This window comes from Haliotis cracherodii, unplaced genomic scaffold (assembly GCF_022045235.1).
Source record: "Haliotis cracherodii isolate W230 unplaced genomic scaffold, xgHalCrac1.p SCAF_17, whole genome shotgun sequence".
NCBI lineage: Eukaryota > Metazoa > Mollusca > Gastropoda > Lepetellida > Haliotidae > Haliotis > Haliotis cracherodii.
The window spans coordinates 1,329,886-1,348,871 of record NW_027266272.1 but is presented as its reverse complement, the minus strand read 5'-3'; the positions used below and the strand labels follow the sequence as shown (position 1 = coordinate 1,348,871).

General features: G+C 40.2%; 1 protein-coding gene across 2 annotated transcripts in view; it reads right to left on the bottom strand.

The window, feature by feature from the left end:
- Nucleotides 1-15,459: 15,459 nt before the first annotated feature.
- LOC139464214 (probable G-protein coupled receptor 139) overlaps nt 15,460-18,986 on the bottom strand; it is a 116,410-nt gene continuing 112,883 nt past the window's right edge. For both annotated transcript variants that reach the window (XM_071245737.1, XM_071245739.1), the window contains one exon: nt 15,460-17,370. In XM_071245737.1, the coding sequence (XP_071101838.1) occupies nt 16,069-17,196 (1,128 nt within the window). In that variant the 5' untranslated portion in view covers nt 17,197-17,370 and the 3' untranslated portion in view covers nt 15,460-16,068. The remainder of the gene's footprint in view (nt 17,371-18,986) is intronic.

Sequence of the window (18,986 nt, the reverse complement as noted above, 5' to 3'; positions counted from 1 at the left end):
AAAGGATAAGTGGATGAGTGAATGAGAACATGTGTGGAGGAAAGGATCATTAAATATATACATATATATATATATTTACATATTTACACATACTTACACGCACTCATATATATAACGTTTTCTATAATTTGGACGCCCTTGAAAACAAAAGTTATTTTGTTGACGTAAAGGAAATGTAATCAATAAAAAGGTTTCGGGGGTTGAATATCTGAAAGTGTATATGAATAGTTATGGAAAAAGTTATAGGTAGATTACCAAGAAGTAGTTACTTATTGTTTAAACAAAAGCTAAAACACGCATCATTCCCAAGAATTGTACACACATTCTACTTAGTTTTCGTCTGATTTTCACCTAATGTTTAGTTTGTGTGTTTTATTTGTTGTTTAACGGCGCTCTCAGAAACATTCCAGCTACATGACGGCGGTCTGTAAATAATCGAGTCTGGACCAGACAATACAGTCATTGTCATCATGAGCATCGATCAACGCGATTGCAATAGGATGACATGCATCAACCAGGTTATCGAGCCTGACTACCCTTACGCCTCTTACGACAAGTATAGCCTCTTACAGGAAGCATTGGTCTCTGAAGGCCAAATCCAACCGAAACCTCACGGGTCACCTTATAATTAATATAAATCACATGCTAATAAATAGTTAACGATATGTTGGTCTTTGACAGTTTCAGACTACATTAGGACTTTTCAGATGTCCACCACATGATGTTTATATTGAATCTAGTAAACACAAAACTGTTTAAAGAGAATTCGAAAATTATAATATGTATATGAATTAGGTTGAATATATAATTCCCTTTTTACATGTTTGTTCCCAATAGACAATAAAGAAATGTTATACCCAAACATCCTTGTATCAACCAAAATTATAATGTAACTGAAACGCTTTAAAGCTGCATGTTTTTATTTGATTTAAACATACACAATGTTAAGGTGTTCAATGTGTTATTTATGTGTTATAAAAGATATGTTGTAATTCAAACACTCCAAGCATTGGACATGTACGCTATGCCTGTGGCATTCTGGGTAGTAAAACAAAAGCTTGAATGTTAATATCTAACCTGTGCTAATAATCTGCACATGCGTGACCTTTCGGTACAACCCACATCACCTTACTGATTGCACTTTCCATATAAAAAATGACACGAAGGAGTGTTGTTATTAACTGTAAAAAACTCAGTCTGCATTTGATGTCTTTTATGAGAACATTTTAATATGCCACCATATATTCCAGAATGTAAAGAAAGAAAGAAGTTTGGGATGGTTGTGAAACAACAACATGTTTTATTAAAGTCCGAGTGCATGTTTCGTGATTGTTATATTGTCAATGTGACGGCACCACACGCAACTCCAGTCTTATTTTCGGTGGGAAGGCGCATTAAAGAAAACAGTCGCAATTTATTGTACATAAAACAGTATTAAACATAACATATATGAAATATCATTCAAGAAAGAATGGCTCCTTGAAAACAAAGCGCCTCGTGTGTGTCGTTTGATAGGCAATTTAATGTCCATGTTTACATCCATTGTAATGCATGGCACGGTTCTTCAAAGGATAGGAGAGAAACGAATATAGTTGATGGGGGCGGAACAGGGTGTACTCAGGATTGTTATGAAAGTTTCGTTAGGGAGTCTGAAAATCATATTCGCATACAGTTAAACCTCGTTAGTTTTCACCCCGTTTATCCGGAAACCCGCTCTCCGGACGGCAGCCGTTCTGAGGCATTTACTAACTATGACACGATGCTTTTCAACATGGCGATGCTATCTCATACCGCGGCCTTCACAGAGAGTCTTCACACCTCCCTACCCACTGGCACCTACTTGCATGGATCGGGATACCTTGCATGGTGACTTGGTTGGTAGCCTGGCGTCGTACCCCAAAAACGTTGGCCTTTGCTTATTATACTGATCACCGGAGCGTCTGGTCCACACTCGATTGTTTACAGATCGCCGTATGGTAGGAATATTAATGGGTGCCGTGTCAGGAACAACCACTTATTATTTATGAAATTTGTGTGGCTGGTGCCACCGGTAGAGCAGAACATGCCTAACCTTCTCGCGAACACCTGGTGTTATCACTGATTCATTCCATCATGTAGCTTGAATATCGCTGAGTGCCGCGTTAAACAACAAATAAACAATATCACATGACCATATAATCATATATGATGTTCATGACTATTTTTTTAATTTTACGACCATTAGTTTTCAGATTAATGAGGCAGACTATTTTTTGTGGTTGACGTTTTGAATAATTTAGGAATGGCTGCGTATTAACAAAATACAAATACTCACTAACGATAACTTGTTAATACGGAAATTTATACTGGCAATGGTGCCGTCCGGATTAACGAATGAGTACGTATTATTTTTCGCCGCTTTTAGCAATATTCCAGGAATTCACGTCGGGGGACACCAGAAATGGGCTTCACACATTGTACCCATGTGTGGAATCGAACCCGGGACTTAGCCGTGACGCTTTCACCACTAGGCTACACGCTGCCAGTAAGTACAGCACTGACTGGTCAAAGTAGGTAGGAGGTTCCACACTGTGGAGCTGGCATCTTGATAAGTACGTCGTTAGACGGAAGGTCACGATCAATTGGTAATGGCCCATTACAAGTTCCTGTAACGAAGTAATTAGTTTACGGTTTACCTTGAACATATCAAAGGAATCAGAACAATGGTGATTAACGTTGCTAGACATTAGGGTAGGGTGATAATGACTTGGTCTTTGCAGATATCTCACACTGTCCGGACTTGAGCGCGGACTCGGTCAGTCTATCATCTGGAACGAAATGTTGATATCTAAATAAGTTATTGTCAATCTTTCTGCTCAGCCAACACAATCCATCACCTTTCAGTTAATGACATCGACATCGGATGTTTGTCATGTATTTATTGATTAAAAATCAGTGATACAGTGAGTGAGTGAGTGAGTGAGTGAGATGGGTTAAACGCCGATATATGCAGTAATCCAGTTTTATCACTGTGTGTCAGCTTAATGTCGGAGGAAAGCCCGAACTGATGCAAGTCTCATATTTTTACCACTTCGGTGAAACCCACGAGGACGGGTATGGTGCTGATAAACCTAAAAACATAATAGGGGCAAACAGGTGAAGCTGTAGCTGTAGTTGTATAATGTTTTGATATCATGTCAGTGAATATTGTAATCATGTTCTTTGTAACAAGAGGTGAAGCTGTAACTGTATAATGTATTGATATCATGTCAGTGAATATTGTAATCATGTTCTTTGTAACAAGAGGTGAAGCTGTAACTGTATAATGTATTGATATCATGTCAGTGAATATTGTAATCATGTTCTTTGTAACAAGAGGTGAAGCTGTAACTGTATAATGTATTGATATCATGTCAGTGAATATTGTAATCATGTTCTTTGTAACAAGAGGTGAAGCTGTAACTGTATAATGTATTGATATCATGTCAGTGAATATTGTAATCATGTTCTTTGTAACAAGAGGTGAAGCTGTAACTGTATAATGTATTGATATCATGTCAGTGAATATTGTAATCATGTTCTTTGTAACAAGAGGTGAAGCTGTAACTGTATAATGTATTGATATCATGTCAGTGAATATTGTAATCATGTTCTTTGTAACAAGAGGTGAAGCTGTAACTGTATAATGTATTGATATCATGTCAGTGAATATTGTAATCATGTTCTTTGTAACAAGAGGTGAAGCTGTAACTGTATAATGTATTGATATCATGTCAGTGAATATTGTAATCATGTTCTTTGTAACAAGAGGTGAAGCTGTAACTGTATAATGTATTGATATCATGTCAGTGAATATTGTAATCATGTTCTTTGTAACAAGAGGTGAAGCTGTAACTGTATAATGTATTGATATCATGTCAGTGAATATTGTAATCATGTTCTTTGTAACAAGAGGTGAAGCTGTAACTGTATAATGTATTGATATCATGTCAGTGAATATTGTAATCATGTTCTTTGTAACAAGAGGTGAAGCTGTAACTGTATAATGTATTGATATCATGTCAGTGAATATTGTAATCATGTTCTTTGTAACAAGAGGTGAAGCTGTAACTGTATAATGTATTGATATCATGTCAGTGAATATTGTAATCATGTTCTTTGTAACAAGAGGTGAAGCTGTAACTGTATAATGTATTGATATCATGTCAGTGAATATTGTAATCATGTTCTTTGTAACAAGAGGTGAAGCTGTAACTGTATAATGTATTGATATCATGTCAGTGAATATTGTAATCATGTTCGTTTTAACAAGAGGTGAAGCTGTAACTGTATAATGTATTGATATCATGTCAGTGAATATTGTAATCATGTTCTTTTTAACAAGAGGTGAAGCTGTAACTGTATAATGTATTGATATCATGTCAGTGAATATTGTAATCATGTTCGTTTTAACAAGAGGTGAAGCTGTAACTGTATAATGTATTGATATCATGTCAGTGAATATTGTAATCATGTTCGTTTTAACAAGAGGTGAAGCTGTAACTGTATAATGTATTGATATCATGTCAGTGAATATTGTAATCATGTTCTTTTTAACAAGAGATGAAGCTGTAACTGTATAATGTATTGATATCATGTCAGTGAATATTGTAATCATGTTCTTTTTAACAAGAGGTGAAGCTGTAACTGTATAATGTATTGATATCATGTCAGTGAATATTGTAATCATGTTCTTTTTAACAAGAGATGAAGCTGTAACTGTATAATGTATTGATATCATGTCAGTGAATATTGTAATCATGTTCTTTTTAACAAGAGGTGAAGCTGTAACTGTATAATGTATTGATATCATGTCAGTGAATATTGTAATCATGTTCTCTGTAACAAGAGGTGAAGCTGTAACTGTATAATGTATTGATATCATGTCAGTGAATATTGTAATCATGTTCTTTGTAACAAGAGGTGAAGCTGTAACTGTATAATGTATTGATATCATGTCAGTGAATATTGTAATCATGTTCTTTTTAACAAGAGATGAAGCTGTAACTGTATAATGTATTGATATCATGTCAGTGAATATTGTAATCATGTTCTTTTTAACAAGAGGTGAAGCTGTAACTGTATAATGTATTGATATCATGTCAGTGAATATTGTAATCATGTTCTCTGTAACAAGAGGTGAAGCTGTAACTGTATAATGTATTGATATCATGTCAGTGAATATTGTAATCATGTTCTTTGTTACAAGAGGTGAAGCTGTAACTGTATAATGTATTGATATCATGTCAGTGAATATTGTAATCATGTTCTTTGTAACAAGAGGTGAAGCTGTAACTGTATAATGTATTGATATCATGTCAGTGAATATTGTAATCATGTTCTTTGTAACAAGAGGTGAAGCTGTAACTGTATAATGTATTGATATCATGTCGGTAAATAGGTTAATATTATGTTTTCACAACTGAGGAAGACTTTGAAGTCCTTTGATATTTTTATCCTATTGACTTTATGTCAGTAAATATTGTAATGCTTTTTGTCATAACGGGTGAACAAACTTTAGCTTATTAAGAAAAACAATTTTGGCAAATAGTGTAACATCATCTTTTACGTGGTTCCGGGCCAGGATTTTTCACCACTTGTGACAGGATCTGGATCAACGTCCTCCCCTGGCATTTAATTTGACGAATATATGTCTTGCCCCCTACTCAGCTTCAAGTGGCTGTCGGTTGGCGTTGTCTATCATAAACTTTAGTGGTGTTGTGCTTCAGACATTTCTGAAAGAAATATCATTTAACATCAGTACTTTTGGTTCGTCCCCGCAACCAACATTTGCATCTATCATTATTTGATTAGACTGCGTCTAATTGACTAGACGGACCATGTAATTGGGACGTGGTGAGTGCGGGCAGACTGCTGGTATAAAAAAACTAACACCAAATTAAAACAATTAAAATAAGACAGAATTACTGTCATTGAACATCTGCAAACTTGCTGACTCTGCATTGAGCAACGTGATAGATAGTTTGGTTTAGATCATGTTTTACGAATTGTTGTCGAAACGTGCTATTTGCTACGTGCTGTGAGAATATTATTGGTATATTCGGAGGTGTCGCTGGGTTTCCTATCAATGCCAGAGTATGCTGCTGGTTATTTATTTTCAACTGTGAACAGAATTCAGTGTCATTAAATCTCTTCGAAACGAAGTCCTTAGCATCATAAACTATCTCGAGTTCGTAACTAATGTAGTTCGTGAGAGATATAACATAATGGTACCCATCAGGGCACTATCTTGGCCATTCAAAGAGATTCTTCTAAAAAGGTATTGGAATTAACGGTTTTTGCCTTAACGAAGTGTTATATTCGAACCTTGAGTCGCGACGAGTGAGTGAACATGATTTAACGCCGCTTTTAACATGATTTCATTTCTATCACGGCGTGTCAGATTGATTTGTGAGCAAAGCGCGGAGTGTTGTAATTTGTCTCAAGAGCTTTTAAACTTTAGTAAAACCCAAGAATACGTGTTATACTAACAAGTTTAGGAAGATTATCAGGCGAATCTTACCAGTGTACCGCGAGGCCAGAGTGAACATTTTTCTTCACATTAATGCACTGTAGATTAGTAGATTTGGAATTCTATTGATAGAATCTTTTCAACAGAGTTAGTATATACGTCAGCGCCGGACAATAACTTATCTCGATTATCCAAGAAACAGATTCCAAAAGGCAACACAGCGGTGAAAACGATATGAATGGATCACCGAAAATCAGTGATCTGACCAGGTGATCCCAAAAAGGGTAAACATATCCTGCCTACCTGATAACATCTGCCACTTGCACAATTTGCATAACAAAGTTAGTGTTTTGTGTTGCCTGACGTCGCACGGCAGTATTTCTGCCAGGCTACGGCGGCCTGTAATGACACCAGTGGTTGAAGTGTCCCCTCTACCAATGTTAATAAATGATTCCCAGACAACTTTGAATATGTCTTTTCTCCTCTGTATATCTATCACCACTAGATGTCACTTGCTACTTTCGTGTTTAGGCTTCAACTGAACTAATGCATGCTACTTTCAATTTTTATTTGTTTAAGGCTTTATCCTGATTTCTGTTAAATATATCTTGTTAAAGGCGATTTTCGAGAGCTACAGCGGGCGTCAACCTCGTTGTTCCATACATCGTCTTAACAACATCGCGTGCACGTTAAAAACATTCCTCATTGGAAAGAAGGGTCGTATTAGGTTTTGTAATTCAGATGTGGCGTTTTTCATTACGTTTGACTGTACGAGCATAGTGGGGACAAACAGCACACCAGGCGGGTATCCACACCAGGACAATAACACCGCATTGATGAACGATTGGTGTTCCTGGTCCGGTACATTCATTCAGCGGGCGCGGGCGTTCTGTACGCGAAGACCTATTAACCTGCTGATCTCGGGATAAACGTTATCACATAAAGCATACCCCGTGTCTCGTTAACTATTGTGCTATTTTCGGTAGCAGGCTATTTGACTCACGGAGTCAAGATGTCGCATTCTGGCCTTATGTTATTAACCAGCGATGTCATGTCTGATTCGACTGCTGAGCATCTCATACATTCTGTGTGGAATATGTCAAGGCCAAAGTCGTCTATGGCGCACGGATCACGTCAAAGGGGCCGATTAAGATGAATAAATGTACGTTAACTAATTATATAATCAAGTTTTGTGTGTCCCCGACAGATCGACGATGGAATCGACAAATAACATTATTTTGATCTCCTGGAGACTCTAGCTCCCAAAGGACGGTCTCATTATGTGGCTTCAGGTATTGGCTTGAAATGAGAGTATAGTTTTAATAGAGTGTTTAAAGTAAACATTGAAAGTACGTGGTGAGTTGGCCTCGTTACAACGCTTTCCTCTAGTACAGTACTGGCACTGGCTGTGACCACACATATATCGCATCTACCAAGGTTTGCGTTACAAACTCCTGTGGTCAAGCGTGCCGTTTTACAAAAAATAGCGCAAAACTCTACGCCGATCTTAGTATAAGTAAGGGTAAGAATTTATGGATGAACAACTTCCTTATTACAATTAAGAGCGACGTTTCGATATAGATTCTAACACCGTTACCACTTGCTTGATAATGGTGTTAGAATCTACACCGAAACACTTGCTTCATAACGGTGTTAGAATCTACACCGAAACACTTGCTTGGTAACGGTGTTAGAATCTACACCGAAACACTTGCTTGTTAGTGGTGTTAGAATCTACACCGAAACACTTGCTTTATAACGGTGTTAGAATCTACATCGAAACGTCGCTAATAATTGTAATAAAGAAGTTGTTCATCCATAAATTCTTATCCTTACTTGATACTCCAACTTCTAAATGACTATCAAAGAAGAAGAATTAGTATAGTCAACTAACGTTTGACAGCAAGCAAACGGCACCCACTGTCACCAGGTCTCGAAGCTACCCTTATCACGCTCGGCGGTCGGCGTTATACAGTGTCATTTCATTCCTAGTTGGAGAATATAGTGAGCCGGCTATTTCCTTCTCTGTTGATTTAACGGTACACTCTCGCCATGTATTTACTTGATGTTTGTTATCTCCGATATGTTCGCTACCTTATTCCTGTATTGCAAATGTGTTTGTAACTGTAATATCCGAACATTAGATTATTAAAATGTACACTCAGATGTTTCTCGTGTATTTGTGACGATATTTGCCTCCTCCAAAATTGTACATGGCTTGTTGTAAATATTTAATGATTCCGTCAGATAGCGTTTGTTCAGCGCTTTAATTTGGTACTCACATCTTTGTGGATATAGCTATTTGTGTTTTCCCAATGTTTAGAAAAACTCGGGCTAAGCGCCCCTAACCGTTGTATTCCCGGCTATCCAGGGTAGATTGACCTCTCTGATACTCTTTCTAGATCTTGGATTGTTTCCCCCAAGGATCCGTCAGACCCTTTGCTACACGGTGGTCGTACGAAACTTAGGTTTTCTTAGTGAGTGATTACGGGGAATGTTTAATCTAATACGGAGTTACTGTGGTTGTATTGAGCTAAACGTATTGACAAGGGTTTCCAATAATCCACTTTTTTTCTTGTTTAATGACCCCCCTAAACATTGGAGAACAGCTCTGTGACACCCACACGTATATATCAAGTTTGCCACTTCTCCGTTAACGGTGTTTCCAGCAACTTCTAATACTCCATCAATAAACAACCACCGCCTGAAATAACAACACTAAGAATAAACACACGATATTAATTTTAGATGCGTTTACATCAGTTCAATAATATATTGAGCAAATGCATACCACTGGCACATGCCTTATTTAGTTAGCTTGTAAACAATATGCTCCAAAAACATATTATCATAAAACTATAGCTCTCAGTTTCTCATCAAATGCTCGCCCAAGTGTTACCATGACGACGTTTTAATTTAATGATGACATTGCCAATACAGACTAAATGACCAAGAGGAGTAACGAAATGTTCTAATTAAGGCGAAATTTCTACTGAAATGATTCTAGTTGTCAGATTTCAAATGATAATAAAGAAAAGAGGAAAGAATACGATATCAGGAAATGTTGTCATTACACCACGAAAGTATTTCCTTTTCTGTTTTCTTTGTCTAGTTATCCGGTTGCTACGTGATTCAAATGTATGACGTTTGTAGCATTTAGAAACTCAGTGATTGATTAGAAGATCTGTTAGTTGCGCATAAAATCAAAATATCTCTTTTCTGTCATTTATTGTATTAATTGTAATTGAGCATACATGTAAATCTATGGGAGAGGGTAATCCAAGTTGTGATAAATTGTGGCTAATCATTTTCAAGAGGATAGAATATGTTTAAACTAAAAGCATCTTGCACCCTAACGAATAAGGTCTTGACTTAGTGGATGTGAGCCAACTCCATATAGCTCACACGTCCGTTTCTCCCTTGCTTCAACATACTGGCGATATTCTTAGCACAATATAGGACAGTGTCCAGGAGAAATTCATGCTTACAAATATTTTCTATTGGACCAAACAAAATACGCTGAATCTTTTTAACGTAGCATCGTTTACGATCTACGTCACTTTGAGCTCCTACCCTTTACAATCGTACGTGTGTTCTTCGGTTTCTCACCGATGTGAAATGAAATGAAATGAAATGAATAGTTGAATTTAAGTTCACTTCATTCATGGAACACCCGTGAAGATCCGGGGTAGAACAGGTCTTCAGCACCCAATGCTTGCCGTAATAAAGGACTATGCTTGTCGTAAGAGGCGACTAACTGGATCGGGTGGTGAGGCTCGCTGACTTGGATGATGCATGTCATCATATCCCAATTGCGTGGTACGATACTCATGATGTCCATCGCTGGTATGTCTGGTCCAGACTTGATTATTTACAGACCGCCGTCATATAGCTGGAATATTGGTGAGTGCGGCGTTAAACAATAAACAAACAAACAAACAGAGCGATTCATACATGGAAAGTGCCTTCCTTACATCCTCTCGTCACCAGTGTTTACACTCATCACAAACTGCCCACGGTATACAAATAAGACCTACAGGTCTGACACTGTCCCTGGGTAGGAAGAAATCACAACAAAAAACATAATTATTATGATTAACATATTTTATTCAAGTATTGTATTGAAGAAAAGGTTATTCCTGATGTAAGGCCACAGGTGTATATGCATGTATATATGAGGTTGGAGTAGGAACAAAGGCTATTTACAAGCCCCAATAGCTACTTATACAGCTGCGTAGCTCACCCTTCGGTAGGCATGTCAGAAATACAGTAACGAACTCCACTTAGACGGCGTAATACTAAATCCAACATACAAATTAACTATAATGCAATACACACTGGAAGCAAAGATGGCCGTTACAAAATTACGAATATTTTGACATTAATTGATGTTAATATATAAATGTATGTTACGCTTCTAAATGTCATATTTAAAATTGTCAAGAGTTGTAAATTCATGATTTACAACCTTTGAGAATTCAGCAAAGGTTTATGTTTCTTCCGGTGACTTCTGTCCTCAATTGAAATACATATATCCAGGGAATTATTTCTTTGTTAAATATCCCAGATTACTTAGCATTGTCGAGAATATCCCGGGGAATTTAAAGATTTAAGCAAAAGAAGCTTAAAAAACTTGAGTTTAAATTTCTTGATCATGCTATTAAATAATATAGTCAGCAAAATTCTTTTAGGGGCTGAGTTGCAAAAGTTGAAGGCTGTAAGCGACTGTAACATGTTATATCCTCGCAGACACCAAGCACTTCTGCATTACACGTCGAGTATGTGTAGTCATGAAACTGGAATGTAATACAAAGGGACTTGCCATACCTCCAGGTCACAATGACGAAATTTGATTGGTCCACGTGATTTTGATAAAATACGTTATCATACCCCCATGTCAGAATATGAGATCTCATTGAACCACGTGATCTTGATTAAATACAATGTATCCATCCTTGGTGGGAAAAACATTTCTCAGGGGGGAAATAAATCACTCATACCCCGCCACGAGCAAGTCAAGCTGCACGTGGATTCGGAGAGGCATAATACATCCCTTTTGCCCGTCTTCGAAGCAAAAAGCAAGTCAATGAAAGTCACGTCACATAGCACAAGCTAACCTCCGCTCAGCTCGAGCAGCTGTTTCCTATTAATTTTGAATTTGTTTTAATTATTTTACAATGTCATACTAAAACATGCCGGTAAGATACATTCGTTGTCGCAGGATCACGCGGGGTACATGGTGTTTAATACGTCCCTCGCCTCAGCCTCGCCTGGTACAAAACCTAACGTGGGACGCATAAATCCCATTTACCTCTCGTGTTCCTGCTTTAAGTTAAAGTATGGTAGATGCTTCGTTCTATGTGTTTTCATTGAGACTGGAACGCATGTATGGGACTTTGAAGCAGCAGAGTACATGCTGAAAAGCATTACAATACACATAAATGTATACACAAAACCCACATCACGCATGTTACTAATATATTATGACGACTAAAACTAGAGGGATCGTTCGGCAAATGAAAGTATACACTTGAAATTTGGATTTGACAACATACATGCATGTAGCTATGTTTTAATTACTTTAAAGGTTAGTGAATTGAAGATGACACGGGTAATGAACTTAACATTACGTCTTCATGATCACAAGTACTGATTCTTATGTTCGGTGAAACATGTCACACACATATTGATAATATCTTAATAGAACAATTTCGCTTCAGATCACTTTTGAACTTGCCCTGGCTGTTAGTTATTGTTTTGGAAACTACATGTTGCATGTTAAAGATCAGCCTTGACACTATGCATGTTAATGGTCAGCCTTGACACAATGCGTGTTAATGATCAGCCTTGACACTTTGCCCGTTAATGATCAGCTTTGACACTATGAACGTTAATGATCAGCCTTGACACTATGCATATTAATGATCAGCCTTGACACTATGCACGATAGTGATCAGCCTTGACACTATGAATGTTAATGATCAGGCAGGATGCTATGCACGTTAATGATCAGCCTTCACACTATGCGCCTTAATGACCAGCCTTGAAACTATGCGTCTTAATGACCAGCCTTGACACTATGCATGTTAATGATCAGCCTTGACACTATGCATGTTAATGATCAGCTTTGACACTATGCCTGTTAATGATCAGCCTTGACACTATGCATGTTAATGATCAGCCTTGACACTATGCCTGTTAATGATCAGCCTTGACACTATGCATGTTAATGATCAGCTTTGACACTATGCCTGTTAATGATCAGCCTTGACACTATGCATGTTAATGATCAGCCTTGACACATTGTGTGTTAAAGATCAGCCTTGACACTTTGTGTGTTAAAGATCAGCCTTGACACTTTGTGTGTTAATGATCAGCCTTGACACTTTCCGTGTTAATGACCAGCCTTGACACTTTGTGTGTTAAAGATCAGCCTTGACACTATGCATGTTAATAATCAGCCTTGACACTTTGCATGTTAATAATCAGCCAGGATACTTTGCATGTTAATGATGAATCTGGAAGCTATTCATCAGAAAATGACATGCGATGTGAGGGCTCAATGACCTTGTTACATTAAATAGTTCTTTCAAATCGATCTCTGCCACACGATTATAGCATTTTTGAAAGAAATCCATCTTTATGACAAGATTTAGTTTTTAACCCAAATAGTCAGTTTTTTTTCCATTTGTCTGTGATATATAACTGATATTTTATGTGATCTTTGATATCATACTTTTATGGTTGTTCTTTATCAGTACATGTTTGATATTTTTATAGTTCTCGCCGTGAATAGCTGGAATATTGCTGATGCGGCGTAAAACAATATTCATCCATTCATTCATTCAAATCGATCTCTATCACGACAAATCTATCTCCATTCTAAAATATTGCGAAACCCCGCTTATCATCAAGCTGCTGTTCCCAATGAAAGGTTCAGTAATACATATTTAGATCAACAGGTTGGACTATCAAAGAGTAGGCGTTGAATGGATGCTACTCAACATTCGATTGTGCTGCCCAGACAGCTGGTCTTCGTTTCGTTTAAATGCCATGCCAAATCATAAATGCTATTGTCCTACACCGCCATATCATATGCCTGAATGACAATAAAAAACACTGCCAAGAAGGCCAAAATATAACTTGGATGAATTCAGTGCAATGCGAAAAATAAACTGTCAAGCTTTGTCAAATGTTGACTATAATTCTAATCTAATAATGTTATACATACATGTGACTGGGGACCGACCATTGTATATCCATGTCTTGAAGCAGTGACAGCAAAGGACACACCGTACCTCCCGTCAGTATTAAATGAACGGTCCATTGATCGTATATCACATCACAATAGATCGTATATCACAATCATCTTGGCTCTGCTCGTCACGTTGAGTGGGGTGAATGTTAAGTACACAAGTAACACAACTGATCTATAGCATGCCTCGCATTCACACGTCCTGTGCTAGTGGCCGCTCATTTAATCATTTCTGGGGGGAGGCGGTGGCAAGGATATTTATTTTGGAAAAATATAACATTCTTCCCATAAATGCTGGAAAAGTATTTTGACCTCAGGTTTCGCCAAAACAAATCTATTACTATACATTCGTTCATGTTTTGAAAAATGGTTTTATGCATCAGAGAAACATCGTGTGTCTTCAGGAGTCGAGAATAATGATTTGTCTCAATTAAACAAACTCAGCACGCCTCCCTTCTCCCCCCACCCACTCCTCCCTCCCACTAACCCCTCCCACTCGCCTCTTCCACTCCCTTCTCACCCCTCTCCCTCACCCCTCCCACTCCCTTCTCACCCCTCTCCCTCACCCCCCCCCCCCCCCACTCGCCCCTCCATCTCCCTTCTCACCCCTTCCACTCACCCCTCCCACTCCTTCCACTCGCCCCTCCCACTCCTTCCACTCACCCCTCCCACTCCTCCGAAACACGCCCCTCCGACTCCTTCCACTCACCCCTCCCGTCTCACCCCTTCCACTCGCCCCTCCCACTCCTTCCACTCACCCCTCCCTCTCGCCCCTCCCACTCCTTCCACTCACCCCTCCAACCCCTTCCACTCACCCCTCCCACTCACCCCTCCCTCTCACCCCTCCCTCTCCCTTCTCACCCCATCCACTCGCCCCTACCGCTCCTTCCACTCACCCCTCCCACTCCCTTCTCACCCCTCCCATTCACTCCTCGCACTCCCATCTCACCCCTCCCACTCACCCCTTCCATTCATCCCTCCCACTCACCCCTCCCAATCACCCCTCCCATTCACTCCTCGCACTCCCATCTCACCCCTCCCAATCACCCCTTCCATTCATCCCTCCCACTCACCCCTCCAAGTCCCTTCTCACCCCTTCGACTCACCCCTCCCCCTCCCCTTCTCACCCCTTCCACTCGCCCCTCCCACTCACCTCTCCTACTCAACCCACTCACTCACCCCTCCCAATCACCCCTCCCACTCGCCCCTCCCACTCCCTTCTCACCCCTTCCACTCACCCTTCCAACTCGCCCCTTGCACTCCCTTCTCATCCCTCCTACTCACCACTTCCACTCACCCCTCCCACACACCACTTCCACTAACCCCTCCTACTCACCCCTCCTACTCCCTTCTCACCTCTCCTACTCACCACTTCTCTCATCCCTCCCACTCGCCCCTCCCACCCCTTCCACTCACCCCTCCCACTCGCCCCTCGCTCTCCCTTCTCAACCCTCCTCCTCATCCCTTCACTCATCCCTCCCACTCACCCCTCCCACTCGCCCCTCCCTTCTCGCCCCTCCTACTCCCTTCTCACCCCTCCCACTCACCCCTCCCACTCGCCCCTCCCTTCTCGCACCTCCCACTCCCTTCTCACCCCTTCCACTCACCCTCCCACTCGCCCCTCGCACTACCTTTCACCCCTCCCACTAAACCCCTTCCAGTCATCCCTCCCACTCACCCCTCCCACTCGCCCCTCCCACTCCCGGGCCCGTGAGTATCACATGGTCGATCCCTCCCTACAGAATGCGACAACTGATATCCGCCTCTCACATTCCTCCTGGTAGAGATGTAAGGCAAACGTATTTAGCTGCTCTGGATCGGGGCCATTACAATGAACGTCACATTACGTCACTGTATGTACAAATATCTCTGTTTATAATATTTCCAGTGGAAATGTCAGGCCGCAGTCTGAATCGTCCAGATTGAGAACTTTGCCTCGCGACGATCCGCGTCAAGTTCCGCATCCTCAGTCATTTGGGGATAAGAAGACACAACCAATACCTTGAAATGAATTGAACTAAGCCTTATAGGCACACTTCAGGTCATCCGACTTAGCTCACACAGTTCTAGGCTTAGCTACACCTACCCACAACCAAACTATTAAAAAGAAAAGTTTCACTTTTTACCGCAATAAGAAGTTAAAATACCAAATGCTTCCCATGCAATACTATCCGGCTGTTAAATCAAAAAGTGAACGCTTGACGCAAGAAAGTCCCGTATGCAAAGCGATGGCTAATAATACATCATCCGTTCAGAATACATGCTAAGAATTCGCAAAATAAATAAGCAATGTTAACGTTGTGCTTTCGTCCCGCAGATGGAGCTATATGTAATTATTGGGACATGTCGTTGCGGTATTGGAGTTGGGGTAGGCGGCTCCACGACGCGAACACATGACGACCTTCAGAAAGTTACGTCTGAATTTCCGGGCACTTAGGAAATATAGATAGAAGTTGACAGCATGGCTGAGATCACACAGAAGGTAGGCCATGTCCCTGAATATGCTCTTCCATCCCTGTTGGACGCTGTAGGGGGAGACGTGCCAGTAGACGTTCACGACGTAGTAGACACACACCGGCAGCGTCAGCAGCACGAACACTATCGACGCCGTCAACAACATTGCCGTGATCTGGACGTTGAAATTACTGCCTCTTCTGGAGTTGATGCTGTTGGTGAGGAGGGTCCGTGTTTTGAGTGAGTGCGTCGTGTCGCGGATGATGAGAACGTTGAGCGTGAAGAGCGAGATGCACGGGATGACGGCATACACAACGGAGTCGATCCAGTGCCAGACCTCTTCCACGAAGTAACGGTACTCCTCTGGTTCACCGCACCGCATGACGTCCAGGTAGGAGTCGTAGATGTAGGAGTGGGTCCACAACACCGGGGCAAACACCCAGAACAAGATCCCTGCCTCAACAGACACCACAAGGACGGCTTTCTTCATCTTAAACTTCCGGGTCGATGTTTGAGAGAACGGGAAATGTATTGCTATGAACCGTTCCACTGCAAGGGTGATGAGCACCCAGTTTGCAAACGCAACAAGAAAACTTCCAAGAAACTTCAAAGTCTTGCATCCTGATACTCCAATGGGAACACTGTACATTGCTAGTTGGTGATACAGCAGTTTGACAACGATGGCGAGGTTGTCCACGACGGCCAGCAGCAGCACATAGAAGGATGGCGTTCCTACATGGCCGACTCGGAGGATGGTGAAGATGGTGGCGATGTTGCCAGGGAAACCAAATGCGAATATGAACCACAAATACCGCTGGTCAATATAATAGGAGACTGTTGCCAGTTCAACCCATTTATCGTATTCCTCATAGATTAAACGTGGGTCCGGATAGGGGCTTGTCGTGTGGTTTTCGTTCACAACCGCGGTGACGTTACTGTCCCCCTCAGGGTACATGGTAAACTCATCCATTGGCGAAGTGCTTCTATTCAATATCATATTTCTTACATCTCGAGTCACGCGCTGGAGACGACTGCTGGTATTACTACCATGGAGAGTTGGCAACTTATTGTACTTCCGTGCAGATTGGTGACTGGCTAATCGATCGCATCTTTTAGTGTGAGCTGCGTCAACATGCTTCCATTGGCGTCCTTACCCGCCAGCGCCAGCCAACTAAAACACACAAAACAGAGATTAGAACACGCTTGTTATCATGCTTGCAGTTCAGCGAATCACTTGCCTAGGGCTGGAGCTTATCATAAAAGTCTTTAACTCAATTTCCCACTTCGTCTCATATTCAATTAGGTATTACCATTTACGCATATGAAGACATTATCTTGTGATTCTAAGCAAGCGATCACGTCAACTCCTACTCGCTAGCGTCTAATATCAGCTTTCGATCGATCACATTCTAAGGATGTCGATCAACTATTAATGAAACACTTTCAGGACTAAACATCAAATATATTGTCCTATTCTCGTAATCGGTTACAGATACGCTAGTAGTTACGATAAGCTGAATTTGAAATTTAACTACGTTTTTTGTGCTCGAAAGCCTTGTAGGTGATTTTGTGAGGTAGGACGGTAAAGACCGTGAAATTCTTATCACATTATCAGAGATTTATGGATACATCATATGCGCCCTGTGATACAGGATACAGTGTCACGATGATAAAAGTGGATGCACTATTAGTTTTTTTTGTTTTGTCTGTTTGTCGTGTAACGCTGCACTCTGCAAGATTCCAGCGTTACGATAGCGATCTAAATAATCGAGTCTTGGGCAGACAATCCAGTGATTGGCCTCATGATCTACGCCGTTGAGGGTACACTGTCACTATGATTCAGAGCTGCGCGAAGCTTGAAGAGTCTCAATTTTATCATAATGATACATAACTAGTGATATATCTCACAATTTAAACAGAGAAATGTTTCATAGTCTCAAACAATGTTGCTTTGCATTCATTCGGAACTCGTGAGTAACAAGAAACAAAAACATACCTTGAATTTTTAATATATCAGTTAATTTAAGCAAAGAAGGTCGTGCCTAGGTCATAAGGTTGGATATAAACCTGCGTTTAAACTTTGTTAGTGGTAGGCATTAATTAAAGTAAACTCAACGTATCCATTGCTAAGTTGAAATTCGTAAGTCGTTATACAGTTAACGCATTGTCTCGAACGCCGATGTTTATTTACCCGGTCATGAGTTTGGTTAAATGTACGTTGGACTAGCCACGTCTCAAGTGAAGTAGGGATAGGGAATGTCTTGACCCTTCGTGGCATTTGTTCAAAGCAAAAGCAAAATGACAATTAATTTGTGAAGAGGCTCTCATATTGTGAAATCACAGCGAGGTCCTAACATCAGACGGCATGCCTCTATGGTAAAGTCGCTGTAAGTCAGACATATCTTCGTGGTTAATACACGTAGGTTTGAGACTACGCTGTTAATAGGGAAAAGGTCAGTAGTAATAATTATATTTGTTCAACATACCATCAGTCTTAACGAAATATGTATACAGATGACAACACTGGTGATAGGGAAAAGGTCAGTAATAATAATTATATATGTTCAACATGCCATCAATCTTAACGACAAATGTATACAAATGACTACACTAGTGATAGGGAAATGATCAGTAATAATTATATATGTTCAACATACACTCAATCTTAACGACAACTGTATACAGATGACAACGCTGGTGATAGGGAAAAGGTCAGTAATAATAATTATATGTGTTCAACATACACTCAGTCTTAACTGTATACAGATGTAAATATTGTCCCCACAG